Source organism: Hippocampus bargibanti, linkage group LG04 (assembly GCF_051943395.1).
Source record: "Hippocampus bargibanti isolate YZ-2025 linkage group LG04, ASM5194339v1, whole genome shotgun sequence".
Taxonomy (NCBI): Eukaryota; Metazoa; Chordata; class Actinopteri; order Syngnathiformes; family Syngnathidae; genus Hippocampus; species Hippocampus bargibanti.
Genome location: NC_142737.1, coordinates 11857890 through 11885702, shown reverse-complemented (window position 1 = coordinate 11885702; position 27813 = coordinate 11857890). Strand labels below are relative to the sequence as shown.

Here is a 27813-nt window from a genome sequence, read left to right as displayed (position 1 = left end):
CTGAGTCAAAATTACCACAGACTCAATCGTACGCACACGCGCAGCCAGGAAGAAGAAGCTGAAGTCCTTGCTTCGGAAACGTGCGTCAGTTCTTGGTTTAAAAACACGCTGAGCCGAGTCTCTCCTGCGACTGCATTGGAGCTTTTCGGGCACATGGAATAAAAGTTCACCATGGAATACCTCGTCGCCTGCTTTTCGTTGATTGTCATGAGTGAGTATCAAAAGTTTTCTACAATTGAACTTGTTTTACTCCCATGCGCATGCTCCGAAGTATCCCTGTCAGAATTCCCTTGTGACTATTTCCCCATAATTAGGTGTACAGCACATTGAAAGAGAACTAATTAGTCAATTACCAAAGCTCGTATTACGAGTATGCATCGGCGCTTAGAAAAAAATAGAAATAACATTCTTGTATTTGTCGTGCTGCGAATAAAAAGTGCTTTTAAAAACGTGATCGGGTAAGTTGGTGTCGGGGGTAAACGGGTGTGGTTGTGCTGGTGAACGTTCACATTCTTAAACTCTTGTGCGAGTGTGGACCTGTTCACATGGATGCACATCGCTGCGATATGTGCAATTTCGCTCCTATGTGAAAAGACATGATGCAGTCGGACTTCACTCTTGTTGCCAATTGTTTTTGTCACCAGGAGTCAAAGCTGGCTGCTTCTGATGAAGCTACATAACAACTCCTTTATTTGAGATTGAAATTTTTTTACCCTTCCGTTTGAGAGAATTAAAAAAAAACAGTTGCTAGATGTCTTCTTTCATTCATTTTTTTTTGCTTCATGGGCACAAATTAATGTCAAGGCCTACTAGTTAGATACATATTTCTGAAATTACAGTCGTCAAATAATATTTTCACATGATCAATAATGTTATATGATATTCATTTACGCTAAGTCTGTTGATGATAAGAAATGTGTATCATAATTAGGTAAAAGGAACAACACGTTATCTCTATATCTTCACCAATGCTTATGATCCCTATGACAACATTCTTAGAAAATCACAATGTTTTGAAATGTGGGAGAAATTCAAAATACCTGGACAAAATCCATAACTGGAACCCGGTTTGAACCCAAAACCACAGCACTGTGAGGCAGGCATGTGTATCCCTTTTCTTGGTTGATGATGCAAACTAGGGCTGAAAGTAGTTATTATTTTATTATTTTGGGGATGAATTAATAATTCAAATTAAAAGCTAATTTCCATTTCAATCCCTTCATGAGACAAAAACAACACAGTGTGTTGAGCACCACTTAAGTACGCCTACCGTTTATCCAGTAAAAAGTATCACAAGGTCAAGGTTTTGGATGATCATTATTTGTCCATGAAAAGATGAATATTCCGATGTTTAATAACTTTGTTTATTCATGTTTGACTTCCGGCAGCTGACAGAATCGGCCCATCACACTCTTTCAACGTTGGCACTGCGGGGGCTAAAATTTTCAGCGGGCCGCCGGTCGAAGCGTTTGGTTATACGGTCCAACAGGCTGCCAACCATGAGGGCAAATGGTAATAATTCATTCACAAGTTTTCCTTCAGCCGTCATGACTTCCTCGTGTTTTCAGACGCTCCTAAATATGTCGTACTTGGGGATGTTGGGGATTTATTTAGTCCAGTGAGTGTAAGATTCGTCCTGAGCACACACTGATTCATCACCTGGAGGAGTGTCGTGTTTACTTTTAACTGAGCTTTGAGTGTTTAACGTCTGGGAAAGCTGACACAAATGCAGTTTACTCCACTTATGATTTTTGTTTTTGATAAAGTAAATCCATCTGTGCAAAACACTGCGTCAATCAATAAATATCTAAATACATGTATTGTTTTCTGTATAGGCTTCTGGTTGGTGCCCCTTGGAGTGGTTATACTCAAAACAGGAAGGGGGATTTGTATAAATGTCCGGTGTCAGGGTCCAGAACGAGTTGCGACAAACTCAATCTTGAAGGTGAGGCGTGGCTGTTGGCTTATTTCACCTTGGAGCCTCACTTATTGTTGCTGTGAACCATTGCTACTTCATCAATAAGAAGCTAGTTTGCAAATCATCCCCACAGATTCCATCAATATTCCTGACGTGACCAACGTCAACGTCAACATGTCTCTGGGTATGACCCTGACCCGAATGCCTGCAGTCAACGGTCTGATGGTACGACTCCCTTTGTCTGACTATCGATTCACAACAGTATTAACTCATTTACTTCCATTCAAAAATGTATTTGATAATTGAAAATATTACGTAGAGCGCCATTTCCGAATTTGTTCGGGTTTTGGTTTCTCATGTTGGGGTGCCAATAAAACACTGGCCAGAAATCTGGCAATGTTTTTTCCCTTCCACAAAGGCTGGCAGCATTTTCCTTTTTTCCATGCTAGCACTTTGTTACAGCTTCAGCTGTTGTTAAAGCGCTGTAGAAATTAATATGTATGTATTGTATTGTATTTTGTATAGCCACCCCCATTTCAAACTCATAACTCCAGACTCGTATAATTTAGGAATTAACTCATTAATTAGGAATTAACTTTTTCTGATGACAGAAGAGTGTGTGAGGTTTCTTATGATGCATTGACTCTTCATGTAGTCCTAAAACTTAATATTTCGCGGGTCCTGCAATTTGAGTGAAAATGACAAAAACCCTGGCACATTTTTGCACATTGTCTGGCACTGAATGAGTTAAGGAGGTACATATGCAAAAGAAGTTGTCATGATGTGTTTGGAGTGCGGAAGCACAAAGAGGGACAGGAAGGAGATTGAAAATTATCATTACATTTTTTTTATTTTTTTCCCTTCATTATCTTCTGGACACCACAGAGGAAGTGGGTGAGAAGAGAATGTGTGTGTGTGTGTGTGGTGGCGGGTGGGGTGGGGGGTATCTTACACTCTGCATGAGGTAACTGTTCGCTTTATGAGAGCAACAGTGTATAGCTGTAACAATATTGACTGTAACATTTGGTTCTTAGCGTCAGTGTTGACAAAAATATAATTTTCATTTTTCCCTTATAGGTGCAACGGAATTCATTTTGTTTAGCAGTTCACTTTAGAATGGTCCTCTTTCAAAAAGAAGCACATTTCTATAACATTCCTAAAATTTTGACCCGCACTGTATGTAAACCGTACGGTGGATCACCGCATACTTCAATTTCGGCACCTGTGGATTGTTGATTTTTTTTAAGTGTCTTTTTGTTCTTGGCTCTTCTTTATCCAGTGATGTTTGGCGAGTGACTATAATTGGCTAGTTTGGCTAGTACACAATTTGGAATTATTTAATAAGTATTCATGGACAAAATATAATTAACATCAGTCTGTGATTCAGATATTTTTAGGCCAGCAGAGAAGGCTTTGCAGGCCTTGACGGTCGGCCTCTTGGTGAACTAAAGAAAATCCAACTGTATGGAATAATTTGTAAAACAACTTGGATGCAAAATTGTCTCATACTTGCTAGCTACAGCTCAACAAAAAGTTACAGTACAGGAAGGTACTGTATGTTCAACTTGTCTTCCCATCTTGCCATGTAGACATGCGGTCCCCTTTGGGCACAGAAATGTGGCGATCAAAACTTCTACCCTGGAATCTGCTCAAAACTGAGCCCGCTCTTTCAGCCTCAACCTGCCTTCGCTCCCGCCATCCAGAGTGAGATATCGTCTTAATCATCATGGATCTCAGTTGCGCAATGCTACTTGCTTTAAATTTTTGTCCGCTTCCTCTCCAGCTTGTGGAGGCCCGATGGATATTGTCATCGTACTGGATGGTTCCAACAGTATCTACCCCTGGGCTCCAATGAGGGAGTTCATTGAGAAACTCTTACCGACTCTTGAAATCGGACCCCAAAACACCCAGGTGACGCCATCTTTGGCCCTCCGTCATACATTCATCCACCCCGTTGCTAGAGGTTCCTTCCTCCACAGTTTCACCCTTTCATACACGTAACCGAGGGGTGTACAGACATTTTGCAAAGGGGGCTAGATTTGGTGTGTTAAAACTGTCGGGTGGGCAACCTTGGCGGACGTTCTTTACATATACAGTAAAGTCTCGTTATATCGATTGGCTGCTTCTGATGAAGCTACATAACAACTCCTTTATTTGAGATTGAAATTTTTTTACCCTTCCGTTTGAGAGAATTAAAAAAAAACAGTTGCTAGATGTCTTCTTTCATTCTTTTTTTTTTTTTGCTTCATGGGCACAAATTAATGTCAAGGCCTACTAGTTAGATACATATTTCTGAAATTACAGTCGTCAAATAATATTTTCACATGATCAATAATGTTATATGATATTCATTTACGCTAAGTCTGTTGATGATAAGAAATGTGTATCATAATTAGGTAAAAGGAACAACACGTTATCTCTATATCTTCACCAATGCTTATGATCCCTATGACAACATTCTTAGAAAATCACAATGTTTTGAAATGTGGGAGAAATTCAAAATACCTGGACAAAATCCATAACTGGAACCCGGTTTGAACCCAAAACCACAGCACTGTGAGGCAGGCATGTGTATCCCTTTTCTTGGTTGATGATGCAAACTAGGGCTGAAAGTAGTTATTATTTTATTATTTTGGGGATGAATTAATAATTCAAATTAAAAGCTAATTTCCATTTCAATCCCTTCATGAGACAAAAACAACACAGTGTGTTGAGCACCACTTAAGTACGCCTACCGTTTATCCAGTAAAAAGTATCACAAAGTCAAGGTTTTGGATGAATATTCCAATGTTTAATAACTTTGTTTATTCATGTTTGACTTCCGGCAGCTGACAGAATCGGCCTATCACACTCTTTCAACGTTGGCACTGCGGGGGCTAAAATTTTCAGCGGGCCGCCGGTCGAAGCGTTTGGTTATACGGTCCAACAGGCTGCCAACCATGAGGGCAAATGGTAATAATTCATTCACAAGTTTTCCTTCAGCCGTCATGACTTCCTCGTGTTTTCAGACGCTCCTAAATATGTCGTACTTGGGGATGTTGGGGATTTATTTAGTCCAGTGAGTGTAAGATTCGTCCTGAGCACACACTGATTCATCACCTGGAGGAGTGTCGTGTTTACTTTTAACTGAGCTTTGAGTGTTTAACGTCTGGGAAAGCTGACACAAATGCAGTTTACTCCACTTATGATTTTTGTTTTTGATAAAGTAAATCCATCTGTGCAAAACACTGCGTCAATCAATAAATATCTAAATACATGTATTGTTTTCTGTATAGGCTTCTGGTTGGTGCCCCTTGGAGTGGTTATACTCAAAACAGGAAGGGGGATTTGTATAAATGTCCGGTGTCAGGGTCCAGAACGAGTTGCGACAAACTCAATCTTGAAGGTGAGGCGTGGCTGTTGGCTTATTTCACCTTGGAGCCTCACTTATTGTTGCTGTGAACCATTGCTACTTCATCAATAAGAAGCTAGTTTGCAAATCATCCCCACAGATTCCATCAATATTCCTGACGTGACCAACGTCAACGTCAACATGTCTCTGGGTATGACCCTGACCCGAATGCCTGCAGTCAACGGTCTGATGGTACGACTCCCTTTGTCTGACTATCGATTCACAACAGTATTAACTCATTTACTTCCATTCAAAAATGTATTTGATAATTGAAAATATTACGTAGAGCGCCATTTCCGAATTTGTTCGGGTTTTGGTTTCTCATGTTGGGGTGCCAATAAAACACTGGCCAGAAATCTGGCAATGTTTTTTCCCTTCCACAAAGGCTGGCAGCATTTTCCTTTTTTCCATGCTAGCACTTTGTTACAGCTTCAGCTGTTGTTAAAGCGCTGTAGAAATTAATATGTATGTATTGTATTGTATTTTGTATAGCCACCCCCATTTCAAACTCATAACTCCAGACTCGTATAATTTAGGAATTAACTCATTAATTAGGAATTAACTTTTTCTGATGACAGAAGAGTGTGTGAGGTTTCTTATGATGCATTGACTCTTCATGTAGTCCTAAAACTTAATATTTCGCGGGTCCTGCAATTTGAGTGAAAATGACAAAAACCCTGGCACATTTTTGCACATTGTCTGGCACTGAATGAGTTAAGGAGGTACATATGCAAAAGAAGTTGTCATGATGTGTTTGGAGTGCGGAAGCACAAAGAGGGACAGGAAGGAGATTGAAAATTATCATTACATTTTTTTTATTTTTTTCCCTTCATTATCTTCTGGACACCACAGAGGAAGTGGGTGGGAAGAGAATGTGTGTGTGTGTGTGTGTGGTGGCGGGTGGGGTGGGGGGTATCTTACACTCTGCATGAGGTAACTGTTCGCTTTATGAGAGCAACAGTGTATAGCTGTAACAATATTGACTGTAACATTTGGTTCTTAGCGTCAGTGTTGACAAAAATATAATTTTTCATTTTTCCCTTATAGGTGCAACGGAATTCATTTTGTTTAGCAGTTCACTTTAGAATGGTCCTCTTTCAAAAAGAAGCACATTTCTATAACATTCCTAAAATTTTGACCCGCACTGTATGTAAACCGTACGGTGGATCACCGCATACTTCAATTTCGGCACCTGTGGATTGTTGATTTTTTTTAAGTGTCTTTTTGTTCTTGGCTCTTCTTTATCCAGTGATGTTTGGCGAGTGACTATAATTGGCTAGTTTGGCTAGTACACAATTTGGAATTATTTAACAAGTATTCATGGACAAAATATAATTAACATCAGTCTGTGATTCAGATATTTTTAGGCCAGCAGAGAAGGCTTTGCAGGCCTTGACGGTCGGCCTCTTGGTGAACTAAAGAAAATCCAACTGTATGGAATAATTTGTAAAACAACTTGGATGCAAAATTGTCTCATACTTGCTAGCTACAGCTCAACAAAAAGTTACAGTACAGGAAGTTACTGTATGTTGTCAGATACTGTATGTTCAACTTGTCTTCCCATCTTGCCATGCAGACATGCGGTCCCCTTTGGGCACAGAAATGTGGCGATCAAAACTTCTACCCTGGAATCTGCTCAAAACTGAGCCCGCTCTTTCAGCCTCAACCTGCCTTCGCTCCCGCCATCCAGAGTGAGATATCGTCTTAATCATCATGGATCTCAGTTGCGCAATGCTACTTGCTTTAAATTTTTGTCCGCTTCCTCTCCAGCTTGTGGAGGCCCGATGGATATTGTCATCGTACTGGATGGTTCCAACAGTATCTACCCCTGGGCTCCAATGAGGGAGTTCATTGAGAAACTCTTACCGACTCTTGAAATCGGACCCCAAAACACCCAGGTGACGCCATCTTTGGCCCTCCGTCATACATTCATCCACCCCGTTGCTAGAGGTTCCTTCCTCCACAGTTTCACCCTTTCATACACGTAACCGAGGGGTGTACAGACATTTTGCAAAGGGGGCTAGATTTGGTGTGTTAAAACTGTCGGGTGGGCAACCTTGGCGGACGTTCTTTACATATACAGTAAAGTCTCGTTATATCGATATTCAAGGGAGTCCGAAAAAATATCGATATAACCGGGACTATCGATATATCCGACCCTGTTTGCATGTAATTTTCTCCGTGCGTGCATAGAAATAGTATCGATATAACCGGGACTATCGATATATCCGATATCGATATAACGAGACGTTACTGTAACAGCAATCAATTTAAATAAATCACTTCACATTTTACGTCTTTAAAAATAGCCATATTTGATGTGACAGCGTCCGCAGAACTCATTGTGAAGGCGTCCAGGTAAAATTCTGACCCTGGTAACAAATGATGGCTGAAATGTGAGTGGTTAAATCCTTAAATACAAAAACACACACCCGGAAGCAGCGCAACTGGGGAAAAGTAATGAAAGGAAAATGAAAGACAATTTGCAATTATTTATTCAGAATTCATGGACCAAATATAAATAACATCAGTCTGTGATTGAGATATTTTAGGTCAGCAGAGAAGGCCTTGCATGCCCTGACGGTCCACCATTGGTTGTTACATATTTCACTGAATAAATAGTCCAATTTTGACCCATACTTGAACCGTCGGCTCTCGCAGTCAACTTTCTTACTTTTGTTGATTGTCGCCGTTTTATGAAATTGGGGAGCTCATTCAGTAACTCGTATACTAATTTGCTGTTTTTAATTGAGTCTGTAGATGGCAGCATTTAGCACATGGAGGTTAATAACGCTAATGCCCATTGTATTAATTCTACGTGCGGGCCAGATGTTATTGATTTTATGACAGAGGCCGCGACCCAGATGAAAATTGACCACGGGCCGCATTTGGTCATGTCTTCTGTAACCTGATACAATGATCATCTGTCCACTGTCGTAACCACAGTCACTGAATGGGTTTAATCCAGTTGTGACGCATCCTTTTTTTGTGACACAACCGCATACTCGAGGGCGCTCCTCACTAGAAATAAGTAGAACATATCTGCAGAATATTTTTGCAGATGCGAAAAAAAAAACAAAAAGTCATCATCTCACCCCGCTGTGTGTTAATATTTGTGACCAGGTCAGTGTCATTCAATACGCCGTCGAGTCCAAGATTGAATTCACGCTGAACCAGTACCAAACCAAAGATCAGTTGCTGAATGCCGCATCCAAACTCACACAAATGCAAGGTTCCTCGACCAATACGTTTCACGCCATTCAATATGCCAGGTGGGTATTTGGCAGTGTGACGTGCTTCTCTTTACATACATGCTATGGAAAAGCTTTTCCACGTGTGTGTCTTTGCTCTTGAAGCCAGTGGGGTTTTAATCCCATCTACGGTGCTCGGCCAAGCGCTTCCAAGGTGATGGTGGTCGTCACTGATGGCGAGTCCCATGACCAGGCCTTCAGAGATACAGTCATCAGTGAATGTGAAAAGCAAGGAATCACACGCTTCGGTATTGCTGTGAGTGTTGACCAACTGTGCCGTGTTGACTAGACTAACGGCCTACTTCTTGACGAACACTTGTTACCAATCTTTCGGGTCACATAAACACCCCTTATGACATTCAGTATTTAAGTCTCAATCAATCCTGTGGGGCCTCGTTCAGTTTTGTATATTTAGTGCAAGATTCCAACATTATGGGTATTGGATTGGATTTGACTAGCCTTTATTAGTCTGGCAGTGGATACATTTACATTTCACAGAGTGATGAAAAGAAGAGGAAAGGAAGAAGTAGTCAAACAAAATACAGAGCTGCTGTAAAGGAAGCTACTCTCGTGGCGCCATCTTGAAGTCAAAAGAACAAAATAATAAAATAGTGTGACAACACAAAGACACAACCCTAAGTACTTTATGGACCCTCTTTGTTGTACGAAGCAGTTCTAGATGAAGGAGAAGAGGATCAATGTGTCCTTTTCACCAGTGGATCAAGGACATTTTGGTGAAACGTACACGTCTGCTACAAGCTAAATGTTGAAAGCAAACACAAAGCTGTAGCATCCATTGCCGAAAAGAGATTGTCTCACACCTCCTGTCCCACGTAAATCCGCTGCATCAGTTCCACATAAGCATCGACGCTCTGGGTTGATGTAGTCTAAAACTGTTGTGTGGTCATGTTTCATTGTTTTTTTTCTTTGTGTGTTTAAAATCCAAAAACAATTAACGGATGTAACCAGTAACTTTTCTTTCACCTAACAAATTCCATTTTTTTTAAAAATTTATATTATAATTGTCACGGGTTGCAAGGTGGTGATGGCGGGTGCGGATCCCAAAAAGCAGGCAGGAGGGAGCAGGAGGTTGTTTGACAAAGTGTATTAAAATAAAGGTCAGCAGGAACAAAATGTAAAACATCAAAATCATCTGAACAGAAAAAAGTATCAAAAGAAAACAAGTGTAAAAGTCTGCCAAGGTTAAACAAACACATGCACAGCATACAATGCATGCAATTGCAGACAAAGCATGCAACAAACAGCATTCAATGACATTTAACAATTACCCGACACCGAATGGTCGTGCCAGGTGTCCTTTTGAGTGTGACTGATTGGAAACGACCGGCACCTGTCCAGGTGCAGGCAGGGCCGACAGCGCCACCCATTGGTCGCCAACCAGATCATGACAATAATGGAATAATTCAGCATTTTTAATATAAACGGTTATAAAACAATCATTTCATTTTGGGACTTTTTGTAGTCACACAATCTGGTGTGACATACTTTCAATGATCTGTTTTTGACGTAATATTATTTAAACATCATTGGCGACCCCAAAAATGTGAATAATCAGAAGTAATACTGCCTGCAAATATTATTATTCCTATTGCACCGAAGCATTATAACAATATTTTTTTTTAATAAACAGATCAACTCAGATGAATCTAACCAAACAGGATTCCATTTTGATGGAATTATTATGGATGTTGTATGGAGGTGACATTATGAAGTGAGCAAAAGGCCTTATTATAAACTTCTTGAACAGCCAAAATCCCCTAGAGGGGGACTTCCAACACTTGAAAATTATTAGTGCTTAAAAATAAAAGACGCGGGCACATCTCATCACAGATGGAAAAAAAAAAAGAAATGGAATTAACCATTTTTAGAAATGCAACGTTCCCCTTGACGGTAATGAAATATTACAGTGCTGTATAAATGGAGGAGGTGATTCATTTTTGTTACATATGTGTAAGGTTCCGCTTTTATTTTTTGTCTTTTTTTTTTCTCCATGTCACAGTCAACAAGCTTTTCAATTTGTGTCTTGCTCACACGCATAACAATTTGCTCCCGTTCTTCTTAGGTGCTGGGTTACTACACCAGAAACAACATCGATACTGAAAACCTCATCAAAGAAATCAAATCCATTGCCAGTTTGCCCACGGAAAATTACTTTTTTAACGTGTCCGAAGAAGCGGCCCTGTCCAACATCGCCGGAACGCTGGGAAGCCGCATCTTCAACATTGAAGGTGCATATTTGATCTTGTGTGTTTTCTTTTCCAAGGCAGGTCTCCACATGTCTGCTCTTCCATTCATTCTTTCCTATTTGTGTTGAGTGAAGGCACAGGAAAAGGCGGTGACAATTTCAAGATGGAGATGTCCCAGGTGGGCTTCAGCGCTCACTACTCCAGCAAAAAGGTATTTTTATTCGATGCTTTAAACCTGCGCTATTTTTATGGCTTTTCCTCTTAAACCTGAAGAATAACGTGGTCCACTATGATCCTCGGAATTGTAAAACGTTGTCAAAACACCAATCATCCCAGCACATGGAAAATGATGTATTTCACTTGTCATGAATCAAAACTTCAGCTGCAGTCATTGTCATTCAGCAACATTAACTCGGCCCAGCAACAAGTGACAAACGTGATTGGAGTTCCTAAGTACCGTACTTTCCGGTGTATAAGGCACACCCAAAAGCCTTGATTTTCTTCAAAAGATGCACCTTATACACAGGTGCGCCTTATATGTAAAGTAATATTGAGCCACAACAGTTCTCGTTATTACTGTCAGCAGCCACTGACTCCATTTCCCCCTATAGAAGAAGTAGTGCGTAACACCAGCCTCTTCTGTAGCGCCTTATAATGTGGTGTGCCTTTGGAAATGTGTGTATTTGGAAAACGTTTATATTTTTATATATTGTATTTGGAAAAGTTTTATATACGATATTTGGAAAACTTTTCATTCATTGAAGGTGCAGTTTATAGTCCGAGGAGCCTTGTACATGTATTTGGAAAAAGTTTGAAAATACACCATTTATTGGGGGTGCACCTTATACTCGGGTGTGCCTTATACATCGGAAAATATGGTAATCCATTTTTTCTGTTTCCCTCTGAATTTATAATTTACAACATATTTTACTGTAATGTTTGAAATTAGACAGAAATTTAGAGATCAGTTGATTGATGGTGAAAAATATTTAGTGATTTTTTTTTGTTTTTCACATTAAAATCAATTGTATGGTTGTTGATTTTCCAACTAAACACGAAGTGCAATGAAACAAATTGCGCACCTGACATCATAAAAACCTTCTTAACTAGATAACTAGATGGGTCAAATTGACCCCTTTTTCATCAAATTGAAGTCGACTGACCGCATCATTCAATCACATCATTTTGCCATCTTGTCTTCCAAGCCAATCCATATAATCAAGAGTTAAAGGACAACCGACGTAACTTTTTTGTTTCCTAAATGACATCAGAAAAACGTTTTATAGCATCTAAAATACTCAAGACACGCAGTATGATATTTTTATTCAAATGCAAAACACCTCACCCACAGAAAAACCTATCCTGTGACTGTAAAGTGACCTTGAGAGTTTTGAAAGGCGCTTATAAATGAAATCTATTATTATTATTATTATAATAAAAATGCCAAAATCTGCAAAAATATTGAGCTGCGAATTGGGCATTTTCAGAAAGTCCCACCCCCAGTTCGTGACGTCACGCCAAGACGTCTTGCATTGCTGGAGAATCAAAACAATGGCTTCAGATTTGGAGAATATGCTTTCTTGTTACACATCCAGTTATGAATATGATTCAAATAGTTCTGAAGAAGAAAGCATACATGTTTGCAATCGATTAAAGAATTTATTCCGTGTCATTTTGAGGCATCAGGGGTGGGAAATGTCGCACCCAAGGGAGGCAGAAAATGGCGACAAAGCCGTCTAGGGAATTAGTCAGCCCGTTTCCACAGGCTGATAAATTCCTTCCGTGGAGCTTGGTCGCCCTCTTCTGGCGGCTTTTTGGTGCAACACAAGGTTTTCAGACCAAACAAGTACAGCAAAATACATTGACGTGATGGAAGGACTGTTACAATGTGTCTTTTTTTCGGTCGGGGGCGTTCCTTCAGTGACGTCACGTACGGACTCGTCACCAACTCAAAAACAAGACTTCCTGAATATTCAGCGCGAGTCTTGAAATATAGCTATATGCGGTGGAATCTTTGTAAAATACGTTCAGTAGAACTCATTTGAAGCCATTTTACAAATTATAGACACAACTTGTCCGGAGACGTCGGTTGTCCTCTTAAAGTGGAATGAATCCATATTATAGTGTCATCACCCCACAATATCTTTTTTGGTGTTTGAATGAATGAATGAATGAATGTTTAAAAGTTCTTTTGGTGAATTTGCCGTTAAAGGACATGTTGATGCTGGGAGCAGTGGGTGCCTATGGTTGGGCTGGGACTGTCGTCCACCAAACGGGCTCAAAAGTGAATGTTCTCCCTGTTTCCGTCTTTGAGGGAACACTTCAAGATCGAAACCACAGCTCCTTACTGGGTATGAACCATCATGCACCCTGTAACATGATAACCTGATAAGCTGTCCTTCAAAGGGTTACACAAAACACTAATATTGTGAAGACTGGCCACGATAGAGCACACATAAGGTACTTGATGGCCTCTTTATTATTATTATTTTTTTGTGTGTGTCTGCCGCTTTGCAGGCTACTCTGTCTGCATGCTGAGTGATGGCACGACAGAATATTTTGTGGCTGGTGCGCCTCGCTCCAACCACTCCGGACAAGTAATCGTCTATACCTTCAACCCCCAGAAGCAATTCACTATAATCGATTCGGAAAGAGGAAAGCAGGTGCTACACTCAACCAGATTTCACATAATGATGTGGATCAGTTATGAAATCAAATTTTAGTGGGACTTTTTTTTCATTCTAGATTGGAGCTTATTTTGGTGGTGTCCTTTGTTCGCTGGATGTGGACAAAGACGGGGTGACGGACCTGTTGCTGGTTGGTGCGCCCATGTTTATGAGTGAACGGAAAAGAGAGCAAGGCCGTGTGTACCTCTTCACTGTCACCAGGGTAACAATGATCTTTGCTACATTTGCTACTCATTTGTGTTGGAGCTTACTTTTGTGCCCTAATTGGATTTTTATTATGAACAAATGGACCAGGTTATTCGTAAATCACGTAAAATAAAAAACATATTAAAATGTAAAATTACGCGAGTTCCAAGTACAGTGGAATCTCGGTTTTCGAATGACTCACAGTTCGAAAAAATCGGAGTCCGAACAAAATATTCGAAAAATTCTTGCTTCGTAGTTCGAACAACAATCGGATTTCGAACGCTGGTACGATTATTGAGTGCGCACGTGAGGGTGGGATGCTGAGCGGCGTACGGTGTATCGCTCTCTTTGTGACCAACTGTTGTCGCTTGCGGATGCGCTGCGTTTTGCTCTCACATTTAATATAGGTGTACGAAGACTTTTAGCCCCTAATCATGCCTCTAAAGAAAGTAAGTGCTGCTACAAGTGAAAAGAGAAAAGTAGTGCGTCCAAATATTGCATTTAAGAAAGAAATACAGTAAAGTCTCGTTATATCGATATTCAAGGGAGTCCAAAAAAATATCGATATAACCGGGACTATCGATATATCCGACCCTGTTTGCATGTAATTTTCTCCGTGCGTGCATAGAAATAGTATCGATATAACCGGGACTATCGATATATCCGATATCGATATAACGAGACTTTACTGTAATAGCAAAATATGAAGGAGGTGTGCGAATGTCTGATCTGGCTAGGATAGGGGTGCTCACACTTTTTTCAGCAAGGGAGCTACTTTTGAAATGACCAAGTCAAAATGATCTACTCATTATATTTATTTAGAAATATAGTGAAGATTATTGCAATTTATGTTGATGTATATCCGCATATGATGCACATATGTGGGAGGAAAAAAATACAATTAACTCATTCACTGACATTCCCAAATTTATTCTGGAATTAAAAATTTGACGTGGAGCGCCATTCCCGAATTTGTTCGGGTTTTGATTTTTCCTGCTGAAGGTGCCGATAAAGTGCTGGCCACAGCTCTGTCACTATTTTTCCCTTCCACGAGGGGGCAGCATTTCCTTTTTTTTTCCATGTTAGCGCTTTGTTCCAGCTTCAGCTGTTGTTAAAGCACTATATAAAGCAATATGGCTGTATTGCATTGTATTTTGCACAACCACCCTCATTTCAAGCTCATATAACTCCAGACCCATATCATTTAGGAATTAACTATTTTTTTCTGATGAAAGAAGAGAGTCTAAAGTTTCTTGCGCTGAATTGAATGTTTATGTCGGAGTAAAACTCAATATTCTGTGGGTTCTGCAATTTGAGTGAAAATGACAAAAAAACTGGCATTGAACTCGACACATTTTTGCACATCGTCTGGCAGTGAATGAGTTAAATAACTAAAAAACGTTTTTGGAAGTCTATGCTGATTTTAGATGAGCTGGATAAATATAATTTCCCAAATTCCGTTGTGTAAAATGTACCTAAAAACAGGACCTAATGATTTGCAACTCTTTTTAAAGTTATATTCAATTAGATCAACGACAAAGACAAGAAATTGTGTTAGGGAACGCATATAGCAACAACAGCCAAAGATATTGCCAGCTTCTCTGGGCCTCAGCTCATCTGAGAAGGTCTCATCCAATGTGTCTGTGGTCTGACGAGTCCACATAAAAGTTAATCATGCGAGGAACATTTTTGACAAACCTCAAAATGGCGTGTTAACTTCTATGTTCCAATCTGAAGGGTATCCTGAATGAGCAGGGATTCCTCAAAGGCTCCCCAGCAACTGAAAACGCCCGTTTCGGGACGGCCATGTCAGCAATTCCCGACCTGGACCTTGACGGTTACAATGACGTCGTCGTTGGAGCACCTTTGGAGGATAAAGGAAGAGGCGTTGTTTATATTTACAATGGGAGGAAAAAGACTCTAGACAAGCAGTTCTCACAGGTACAAATGTCTTCATTGCGGAACTTGTGGTCTTGAAGTAATGGATGCAAATCCCATACATGACTGGTTGTTTCCTCTGTTTTTTTCCCCCAGAAAATACTCGGTTCAAAAATCGATCCTCAAGTCCATTTTTTCGGGAGGTCCCTCGATAGCTACAATGACTTAAATGATGACACTCTCACCGATATCTCAGTGGGTGCATCTGGAAAAGTGGTCCAGCTGTGGTGAGACAAAAATAAATAACTTCTCTAAACCGATTTTTAAATGAAACATTTCAAGTGCTGCTCACATGTTTTAAAACCTACACACGTTAGGCACATTAAAGCTTTTAAATTGTCCTTTTGTGTGAATGGGAATTTGTATCCTTTTTTCCGCATGATAAGTCGCACCTATAAGCCTTCAATTTTTTCAAAAGCTGATCATGCGCCTTATAATCCGATGCGGCTTATACAGTGAGACCTCAACTTACGAACTTAATTGGTTCCCAGACAGAGTGTGTAAGGCGAAAAGTGTGTATCTCAAAAAAAAAAATCCCATAGGAAACAATTAAAATGGGAATAATCCGTTCCCGGGTTTCCCTAAAATATACTTTTCAACTAAATAAGCCTTAAAACTACACACAACATACCTTATTCTATGTATAATAAATGTGATATTGTATTATAATGAAAGAAATACACTGCATTGTATCATAAAGTCACTTTATTTACATTTGTGATGGTCATTTATGGCTTGATGGAATGGCATTGGGGGTCGAAGGTCAAAGGGAATTGCTGTTTGGAAAGAGAGGCGCATTACATGACGACTGTAATTAAAGAAATAAACTGTGCTGTAAAATAAAGTTGTATTTACCTTTTTGATGGTCATTGATGGCTTATGGAAGGAGAGTCACCTTCCATAAGGACTCTTGGTAACTTAACCTCTGGTGCTGTTCGGTCGTGTGCTTCCGCCGAAGATCACTCCGCCAGCCGTGGTGGGTGTGTATTATGAACATAGTGCTTATTATAAGGTTTAATTTTCATAAATTTGACGTTTGTAAGACAAAAAGTTTGTAAATTGAGGTGTTTGTCAGTTGAGGTCTCACTGTATATGGAATGAACTGATATCCTTTGCGTGTTTACAGTCGAACAAGGTTGGTCGTATTGTGAATATAAGACATTAATGCATGAACAACATTGAGTTATTATGCTACTGCTTTAGACTTATTATTTGAATTATTATTGTTCTTGCTTTGCGCTATTACGAGTCTTACTAAATGGTCATTGCATTAACGTTTAACTCATTCACTGCCATTCCCGAATTTGTTCGGGTTTTGCTTTTTCTTGCGTGGGGGAGGGGCGGGGGCTGATAAAGTGCTGGTCAGACCTCTGGCAATGTTTTTCCCTCCCATGAGGGGCAGCATTTGCCTTGTTTTTTACTGCCGCCCCCATTACGACTCCTGTTTGACTATCGATTATTAATTCATTCACTGCCATTTCCGGATTTATTGAGGAATTGAAAAACATGATCGGGAGCGCCATTCCCGAATTTGTTCGAGATTTGGTTTTTCTTAGGGGGGTGCTGATAAAGCGCTGGTCAGACCTCTGGCAATGTTTTTTCGTCCCACGAGGGGGCAGAATTTTCTTTTTGTACAGCTGCCCCCATTTCAAGCTCAGATAACTCCAGACCCATATAACTTAGGAATTAACTATTTTTTCTCATGAAAGAACAGAGGCTAAGGTTTCTTACACTGCATTGAATGTTTATGTAGTCCTAAAACTCAATATTCCGTGGGTCCTGCAATTTGAGTGAAAATTACAAAAACCCTGGCATCGGAGTGGACACATTTTTGCCTATTGTCTGGCAGTGAATGACTTAATTTACCATAGCGACATCAGAATTTTTTGTCTGATTATCCTGCAGGTCCCGAGGTGTGGCCACAGTCTCAGCGAGTGCTTCCTTTAAACCTGAGAAGATCAACATTTTAAGCAAACCTTGCGACATCAGCGGACGCAAGATGTCGTGTTTCACCACCAAGCTCTGTTTCAGTCCGACGTTCAGGCCCAAAAATCCAGTCGGACCCATTTGTAAATCCAATAAAGCAGTTGATCACATTTTTCACTCCCGAGCTGAACAGTGATATACTGCAACTAAAGTGCATTCTCCTTTTCTAGATATCACGTACACATTGACACTGGATGCCGATTTGCAGGCTTCCCGTGTCACCTCTAGAGGACTTTTCATGAAAAATAACGAGCGTTTGCTTTCGGGGAATACCAAGCTCTCGTCTAAACTGGATTGTCAAGACTTCCAAGTCTACGTACAGGTAGCGGCTGATACTTTCATCCAGTGTTTAGTACTGCTAATGCTTTTCAAAGTGGCAGGGAGCTGGAACCTGTCCAAAGCTGACACAGGGGAACATTTAGAGACAGACATTAAGTCAAATGGCACCGACATCCCTCCAAATCAAAAACAGCGCTGACATATTCGTGATGCCGAAAAGGCACAACCGCTCAGCACAGTCGCCTCCTTGATGAATGTGGCCAAACATGCTGAAAAACAATCTGTATGCATTCCACAGAACACACAACAATACAAAATGACCAAATAAAACACAAAAACAAAAAAAGCAAAGCTTTATGCAACTTCAATATTTATTGTCCATTTGTTGTTCTTGGGCACCACCTTGGACATCTTCTTTACTGACTGCCACTTCAATTGTCTTTTGTGTTGCTGTTTGGAAATGATCACCGGGGTACGTTTGTTTTGCAATCAGGAGACGCCCGATTTTGTCAATTCAGTCAGTTTGAAAGTGGAAATCAAACAGGAGAATGCCAACGCTAACCCAGTCCTTGATGTCTTCTCTCTGACCGCCTGGGAGTTCTTCGTGAGTTGCCGTCTATTCTCATTATTATTGTTTTTTTTTTTTTTTTCATTTTGAGGCTCCAGACTTAATAGCTATTTTGCAGACACTCATTTAAGATGACATAACCTGATTATTACTGTCTCCAAACACTTACATGAGTCACAGAAGTGTCCACTTTTTGCAACAAGCTCAGTTTTGCAATGCGGGAAGTTAATTTTTACCATTTCAGCTAGGTACAGTATTTACTAGAGCAGGAAGAACTCACATTTTATTGAATAAGTCTCCTAAAAAGTCCTTTATGAACTACAAATATTCTATCTTAGTACCCTTAAAGGGCAACCGACGTCACTTTTTTGTTTCCTAACTGACATCAGAAAAACGTTTTATACCATCTAAAATACCCAAAACACGCAGTATGATATTTCTATTGAAATGCAAAACACCAATAAAAATGACTTAGTGTCCAAAATCTGCAAAAAATTGAGCTGCGAATTGGGCATTTTCAGAAAGTCCCGCCCCAGTTCGTGACGTCACGCCAAGACGTCTTGCATTGCTGGAGAATCAAAACAATGGCTTCAGATTCGGAGAATATGCTTTCTTGTTACACATCCAGTTATGAATATGTTTCAAATAGTTCTGAAAAGGAAAGCATACAAGTTTGCAATCGATTAAAGAATTTATTCCATGCCATTATGAGGCAACATTGAGGGAAAATGTCTCACCGAAAAAGAGGCACAAAATGGCGACCCCCTGTGGCCACCTCTGTTTTCACAGGCTGATAAATTCCTTATATGGAGCTTGGACGCCCTCTTCTGACGGCTTTTGGGTGCAACACGAGGTCCCCAGACCAAACAAGTGCAGCAAAATACATTGACGTAATGGAAGGACCACTACAATGCGTCTTTTCTTTTCGGTCAGGAGCGTTCCTATAGTGACGTCACGTACGGACTCGTCACCAACTCAAAAAGAAGACTTCCGAAATATTCAGCGCGAGTCTTAAAACGTAAAATATAGCTATATGCGGTGGAATCTTATTAAAATACGCTCGGTAGAAGTCATTTGAAGCCATTTAACAAATTATGGACACAACTTGTCCTTAGACGTCGGTTGTCCTTTAAGTATGCCAACTGTGACAATGTGTCAACATGTAGTAAGAGGTGGAAAAACGGAAATTCTCTCCCCTCAATGGCAGAAGGTCATATCAAGCGGTGTATGCATAAGTACAGTAAGTTTCTATGATGGGACAATTTAGCGACTTTTTGCTAGCTATAAGCAGCCTGGATTTCCCACAGATTAAATTGTGAGTAAATTATTATCAGACCATTCTTATTTCAATTGGTAACATTTAGTTTGGTAGTGCGCAGTGACTTTTTTTCTGCCTTATCTCAATAAAAGATGGGAACTACTATATGAGCGAGATATGATATTTAAGTGACAAACTTGTTGACGTGTGGCTGCGTTTTGATTTGTTTCAGATCCCCTTCACGAAAGACTGCGGCTCAGATGAGGTGTGCGTCAGTGACCTAGCACTGAGTGTGACGACGGACACAAAAGGGTCAAGGTGAGGGTGATTTATTGTAACCCTGTATGGTGTGTGTTCATCTTCACGGACCAACCTTTTGACCCGTCTCCGTTTTAACCCTTCCACGCGGAAATAATGATCAGCCCGTAACCCGATAAGCTGCCCATTGTAGTAGCCGCCGTCCATGAAATGGGGGAGGAAATGTCTGAGAATGTTTTGTGTCAATGTTTAACTCTGATTGTTGCTTAATACTTAACCTCTGAAGGTACAACCTGCCATGACTTTGTCTATTTCACTTTGTTTATTTGGTATTCATAGTCAAGATTCCACATTTTTGTGACCTGCAAAAAAACTATTTTTATTTTTTGAATTCCTGTTGGTATTTATGTGGGTGTATAACATTGCTTAAAAACTCAATAAAGGCCCAAAATACCGTGTCACAATTTTGACCAGTGTATGACTTGTTCTACAGTTCAGCCCCTTTTCTGGTCAGCCCCAATAAGCGGGAACTGTCATTTGAGGTCACAGTGAAGAACAAAAAAGAAAATGCTTACAACACACAAGTGTTGGCTACATATTCAGCCAACCTCTTCTACTCGTCTGTATTTCCTCCTGTAAGTACAGTAGTTTCTTTTTGCCTGCAATTTTGGTGATGAGTGTTTTTATCTGTATTGTTATTTATATTTATATGATTATTTTATGGTTATTTAATTTTTGTTTTTATTTTTATTCATTTTTTGTTTATTCATGTTCATTATTCTTATTCTTATTTATTGTATTTTATTTTATTGATTTCTTACTTTTTTTTTGTTTTTGTTGTTTTTATTTCTGTCTTCTTTTCCCTTCAGGGGTCGCCACAGCGAATTAATGTCCTCCATCTATCCCGGTTTTGTGCATCCTCTTCTCTCACACCAGCTACCTTCATGTCCTCTTTAACCACATCCATAAACCTCCTCGTCGGTCTTCCTCTCGGTCTCCTGCCTGGCAGTTCAAGACTCAGCATCCTTCTCCCGATATAGTCACTCTCTCTCCTCTGGACATGTCCAAACCATCTCAGTCTGGCCTCTCTGACTTTCTCTCCAAAGCCTCTAATATGAGTTGTCAATCTAATGTACTCATTCCTGATCCTATCCAACCTGGTCACTTCCAAAGAAAACCTCAACATCTTCCGCTCAGCTATCTCCAGCTCTGCTTCCTGTCTTTTGTTGTTTTTATTTGTGTATTTTTTTTATTTTTTTGTTTTTTTTTTGTCTTTTGTATTTTGCTGGTTGTTGGTTTTTTGTTTTTGTTTTTATTTGTTTTTTTTTTTTTTTGTTATTTGTTATTTTGTTTCTCTTTTTTTTTTTTGCTTTTGGAAATGTGGCAGTGCAATTATCCTACAAACTGAATTTTCTTTACAGACCGAGGGAGTCAAATGCACCTCAACACAAGAGCAAACTGTTGTTTGTCAGGTGGGATATCCAGCTTTGAAAAAAGACCAAATGGTGAGTGTCAAATAACTTTTTCAAAATTACTCTTCATTTTCATATTTGCTTGTTTTCTCAAATTTGTGTCATTTCTGCCCAGATAAAATTTCAGCTCAATTTCGATTACAACCTCAATCATCCGCTGAATCGGGCAAAGGTCAAGTTTGAGGCTAAAAGGTAAACATCGGGTGATAATGACAAGCAGAAATATGGCTTTTTTTTTTTTGGTCAATGGATCCCTTCTTCTATGTTGTGTACTTTGCTGCTTTGCAGTGACAGTAAAGAGCAGGTTCCGGCAGACAACCAAGTGGATATATCCATTCCTCTTCAATACGATACAGGAATTATTTTATCCAGGTCATTTTTATTTTTCTTTTAAATGAATACAAATCTGCAAGCTGTTGAATCATTAGGCCGTAAAATAATTGACCATTACCAGTCAAGTCCCATCGGTCCATTTGACATTTACAAAAGGCATTTCCTTGTTTTATTCCTTGCAGGAAGTCAAACATCAACTTCTATGTTGCAAATTCAACCACTGCACCAGAAACGACTGTGAAAACTTTGGATGACATCGGCCCTGAATTTAACTTCACTGTGAAGGTGAAATACACGACTTCAATATTTGTTGTCCATTCGCACATCCCAAAACGGAAATGATGGATATTAGATAGCAAATAGCTAGCTAGGTAGCATATGAGCAAAATTGATAACAACAGCAGTTTAAGGGAAAAAAAACACTACATATAGCTTGTGGACAGCAAATAGACAGCTAGCTAATAGATAGCTAACTAGGTAGCCAGCTAGATTGCTAGCTAGATAGCTCAGGTGAGCAACATAATGTAAAAAGACCAGGAAGGACCCGTTGTACACTTTCTAATCGATATAATTGATATCTGATTGTACCCATCTCCATTGGGGTTTTGATTATTAAATATAGCTGGCTATCTGTTAGCTATCTTGCTACTTATATAGCCGGCTTAGCTATCTGTCTGGCTATCTATCTATCTATCTGTCTATCTATTAGGTATATAGCTAGGTGTCTAGCTGGCTAACTATTTGCTATCTATTGACTTTCTACTAGCTAGCTAGCTTTCTATCTATTTGAGTTACTTCTGGGTAGAGTGAACGCTGGCGCGTGTAGCTGCCAGTGCTCACCCACAGAAAAACTGATCCTGTGATTGTAAAGTGACTTATTATTATTATTATTGTTATTGTTGTTGTTGTTATTATTATAATTACTCCTGGACTTGAATTTGTTTTATTTCAAAGGTTTCGACTGGAAACTTCCCAGTTAGCCTTCTTTATCTGACTATCTCACTGCCGGTCAGCACCAAGGGAGGAAATCCGCTCCTCTATCTTACCAGTGTGGACACGCAAGTTGTGAGTCATCACGTTAATCAATTTGGACTTCTTACATATCTCCGATGAAGGAAGTATGAAACTATTTCGACGTGTATAATGTTTCCAAAAAGTTTCTTCAGAGATACTTCATCTCTGGTCAATTTGTGGAGTTATTTGAGCTCCAAAATAAATGCTTGATCAAAAATGGTGACATGGAGCTAACTGTTTTACGTGTGCAGGGTGGTTCTATCAGCTGTGATACCAAAGGCCTGGTGGACCCACTGAGAATCGGCATCAAGGACCACCAAGCCACTTTCACCGAAGAGAGTCTCAGAGGGATCGAGAAGCTGGTTGGTGACAGCATAGAACTTCCGAATTGGATTCTTGGAATGTGACCGTCTTGACTCTGCAGTCGCTTTGTGTTGGTCTCTTTCAATTCCAGGATTGCCAGAGTGCAAAGTGCGAGCAGATCAAATGTCTCCTCAAAGACGCTGATGTCACCAGCGACTACTATGTGAAAGTTAAAACAAGGATTTGGAGCGGGACATTTATTACGGTATTTCGCGATAATGACCTTATATTGTACCATGTTACGTCACGCCGGTCATTTTGAAGCTCCCCCTATTTGTGTTTGTTAGGCGGCCTATCAGACCACCGAGCTGACATCCACCGTGGAAATCAAAAGCTCCAACCCCGATTTATTCATTCTCCGCCTGAAAGAGCTCCCGGTAAAGTCACATTCATGAATTCATGAGGGACATCATATCCTAGATGCCTTTTTCCACTGGATTTGTTTTCAGGTGGTGGTCACAGTGAGTAAACCAGGGGCGACGGGCGACGTTCCGGTGGGGGTCATTGTTGGCAGTGTGATCGGTGGACTGGTGCTACTCGGCCTGGTTGTTGCTCTTCTGTGGAAGGTCAGCTCATCTCAAAAATCTCATCATAACTCGGGATAGTTGCATAGCTTACATACTGTAGCTATTTTGTCGCTCACGTTGGTTGGGTGGTTGGTTGAGTGGTTGGTTGAGTCACAGTTAAGTTATTATCAAGTTAAATAGTTAGCCCGGGCAATTTGTTAACAAGATGGTTTGTACATTACTTACTCAATCAGCCAGTTATTACTCACTTTGCCATTCTATTTTTTTAGGCGGAAACAGTTAGTTTGTAGGTTTATTATGTATTTATTTATTTCACGAGCTAGTTGGCTGGTTAGTCAGCCAGCCAATTCGTGAGTTAGTGGTTGGTTAGCCAGTTCGCTAGCAAGTTGACTGGTTAGGCAATCAGTCAGACGGTTAGTTTGTTGGTTAGTTAGCTAGTTAGATAGTTAACTGTTAGGTGGTTGGTCAGCTGGTTAACTAGTTAGTTGAATAACCAAGCAGCATGTGGCCGCCGCTGCTCACCCACAGGACAACTTATCCCGTGACTGTAAAGTGACCTTGAGAGTTTTGAAAGGCGCTTATAAATGAAATGTCTGTGTAAGCTCTCAGCCGTACAGGAGTGGTCCATCAATGAAAAGGTTTCTTCAGCCGTCATCTGTACTTCTTTGAAGGTGTCGGACGTTTCGCTTCTTATCCAAGAAACTTCGTCAGCAAAATATATCCCTACTGTCCAGACTTTGCGGTGCCGGACTCTGCTATGATAGGTCCCTGCTCTCAGGTTGGGGAGAGCAGAGGACTACCCCCTGCAGCCGCTCCACTGACAGTTCCTATCGTTCTGATTAACGACTGGCCTGATTGCCCCACTTCGACCAGTATCACCTCATCAGTATTACTAATCCTATGTCTCCTAAGCAGGCTATTGTATGAACGATCCAAATTGAACCTCACCCCAACAAACCGGTTTAATGAAGGATTTAGTTGTTTTATGAAAATCACTTCTTTTACTCCCCTTTCAAAGCAGTCTCCCCAATGTACTGCCCCAATGTACTGCTCTCAATTTTCATTCTTACAATGTATTGAATAAACTACATTACTTTGTTTTTCATTTGGCAGCCTACCTTTTGGATGCACTAAATTTTGCCTTAAAGTGTTTATCTGTTTGAAATAAGTAGGAATTTTGTGTTGCCAAAGGACTCTTTGTAGTTTTTCAGAAACTCCTGCAATGTAAGGTACTGCTACTCCTTTCCTTTTTGTATCTTCAGAATTTTTGGTTTCATTCCCTATTCTTCCTTTCTGACATTTGTTAAATGACCACTGAGGGTACCCACAGTTTGTGAGTGCTCCAAATATATATATATATATATATATATATATATATATATATATATATATATATATATATATATATATATATATACACACACAGTAAAGTCTCGTTATATCGATATCGGATATATCAATAGTCCCGGTTATATCGATACTATTTCTATGCACGCACGGAGAAAATTACATGCAAACAGGGTCGGATATATCGATAGTCCCGGTTATATCGATATTTTTTCGGACTCCCTTGAATATCGATATAACGAGACTTTACTGTATATATATATATATTATAAATGAAATTTATTATTTGCTAACTAGCTATCTAGCTGGCTACCTTGCTAGCTACCTAGCTAGCTATCTATTTGCTATAAATTGGCTATCTATCTAGCTATCTATCAATTACTTATCTATTAGCTAGCTAGCTAACTTTCTATCTAGAAATGAAATGTATTATTATTATCATTATTCCGGGTTGAGTGAATGCTGGCGCATGTGGCTGCCGCTGCTCAACCACAGGAAAACTTATCCCGTGACTGTTAAGTGACCTTGAGAGTTTTGAAAGGTGCTTATAAATGAAATGTATTATTATTACAGTAAAGTCTCGTTATATCGATATTCAAGGGAGTCCGAAAAAATATCGATATAACCGGGACTATCGATATATCCGACCCTGTTTGCATGTAATTTTCTCCGTGCGTGCATAGAAATAGTATCGATATAACCGGGACTATCGATATATCCGATATCGATATCACGAGACTTTACTGTATTATTATTATTATTATTATTATTATTATTATTATTATTATTATTATAACCAGTTAGTTGGCTATCCAGTTAGCAAATTGTCCGGCTAGCAAGTTAGGTAATTAGCTAATACCCTGGCTAGCCAGTTAGCTAGTTTGTTAGTTTGAGCTTGACGCTTTCCGTTTGTCTGCTTGACGTCTTGTTGTTTGGTTGGTGATATTTGTATTTTGGTTAATTACTTAGTTTCATGGTTGGTTAGTTTGTTTGTAATTTAGACAGTTAGCCAATAACTCAGTTACTCGGTGGCGTTGAATAATTAGTCACTCTGTCAGTCTTTGGGGGGGGGGGGTGTCCACTGCAGTAACAAAAATACAAATATGTTTTTTTTTCTTGGGGTGGAATATAGATTACCTATGCCGATATCTCTCCTTCGACATTTTTGTTCACGTTGACACTGAGGCCCATTCTCAAATTTTGACGTGGCTCCTTCAATTCTCTGAATTCATCGTGTATTTTTTTTTCTCCCTGTCTAGTTTGGATTTTTCAAAAGGAAATATCAACAGCTCCAAAAAGATGATGATACCCAGAGCCACGCCTATGATGATGGGGTGTTGTGAAACACCACCACGCCAACAAAGTTGCACCTTCCTACACTGGCTCGTCATCCAGCTTGCTCACTGGTACTTCTCAAGTGCACTGACCAACCTAAGCTTGCCCTCTCCCTGTTCCTGTTTGGTCCTTTTGCACAGTTAGTTGAATTTGTTAAGAGTCTTTTTTTTATGCAGGAGGGGAGGGGGACACACGCAATGAGGTCCGTATTGTACTCTACAGGTTTAACACTGGTGATGACATGCATCACCATCAATATGGATACCGTAGTCAAGCTCTTTTTTTCTACTTTGGCTCATTTGAGCATATCGTAAGTGCGCTGGGTGCTTAAACTACTGGCATGGGTAATAAATACTCAGGGCTATTTCTTGCTTACAGCGTACTTGAATTGTGGTAGCGTATCATTGTGGATTACCATTTAGCACATCCGCCTTAGTCCGAAGGGTTTGTTTTGAATCTATACCCTGGAGTTCGGTTTCTCCCATATGACAAAAGCAAAATAGAAGAAAACAAAAAAAAAGTGTGTTTCTTTCAACATTTGTGCGTTTTTTGTCGTGTGTGTGTGTCTGTTTGTGTATATACTGTAAAATGAAATGATGGTTAAGGTTTTATATGTGAATGTTTCAAAGGTTGCGCCTGTGAGTAATATTTTTTTTGTATTTATGTTTATTCAATGGGCTTTGAAACCGGATCAGAGGCACTAATATATGGTGCAATACTTGCAACACTATCAAATGAGAAAATTACCAAATCAAAATGATTTGAACCGAACGTTTGTAGCAAACAAAAACTGGTTTGTCATAAGTGAGCTGCATATGTGTGCATTGGCACCGTTTGACCACAAGAGAGGAGCAAGATCTAAATTACTGATTGACTTCATTCACCATTTCCCCGTGAATCACTTTTATTACTTTTTTTATGATTATATTGAATTACCTTATCAAAGATAAATGAAAGAGGCCACAAAAGCTTTGTTGTTGTTGTTTAAATTAAAGTGTACATACAGTACGGGTTACTTTTGCACACTGATTCTATTTTGACTGTCGCCGTTTTGGGATACAGAACTGTGGGCTTCAAATGGTATTCGAATGTTTGTATGTTTAATCTATGGTTCGATCGTGAATATTGTTTTGTTATGTATATTTTGAGGAATCTGTACACTACAGTCCTGTACATGGGGCCGAGAGAGCGGCGGAGAGAGCTAGAGAGACTCTCACAGGTACAGCCACGATAGCACAATTGCACGTGTAAATCTTAAAACGTCATACATTTATTTTTTAGTGCACTTTGTCTTTATTTTTAATGTCGGGTGTTTTTACTTTGTGGTATGGGATGCCTTCGAATGTTTTCCAGAAGGCTTAATTTGGATTTAATCTCGAGTGCGCCATGAATCTTTTTCATGGTTGCCTGCAAGCCACACAGTATTTCTTTTTTGTTGTTGTACGAGGAAGCGCCAGATAAAATAATAAATGTCCCCCACTTGGGATCAACAAAG

The 27813-nt window shown here is 39.8% G+C and overlaps 1 protein-coding gene across 1 annotated transcript; it reads left to right on the top strand.

Moving 5' to 3' along the window:
* itga2.2 (integrin, alpha 2 (CD49B, alpha 2 subunit of VLA-2 receptor), tandem duplicate 2) lies at nucleotides 1-27813 on the top strand. Its single transcript, XM_088994046.1, has 30 exons — nucleotides 1-211; nucleotides 4747-4870; nucleotides 5194-5303; nucleotides 5410-5501; nucleotides 6886-7000; nucleotides 7080-7207; nucleotides 8433-8581; nucleotides 8666-8816; nucleotides 10644-10809; nucleotides 10902-10978; nucleotides 12980-13118; nucleotides 13285-13430; nucleotides 13513-13656; nucleotides 15378-15581; nucleotides 15675-15805; nucleotides 17484-17647; nucleotides 17735-17886; nucleotides 18337-18447; nucleotides 19902-19987; nucleotides 20421-20562; nucleotides 21349-21432; nucleotides 21515-21591; nucleotides 21688-21771; nucleotides 21915-22017; nucleotides 22687-22797; nucleotides 22998-23108; nucleotides 23201-23314; nucleotides 23397-23486; nucleotides 23559-23675; nucleotides 26243-27813. The coding sequence occupies exons 1-30, from the start codon at nucleotides 172-174 to the stop codon at nucleotides 26324-26326; spliced, it is 3546 nt and encodes a 1181-aa protein (XP_088850172.1). The 5' UTR covers nucleotides 1-171; the 3' UTR covers nucleotides 26327-27813.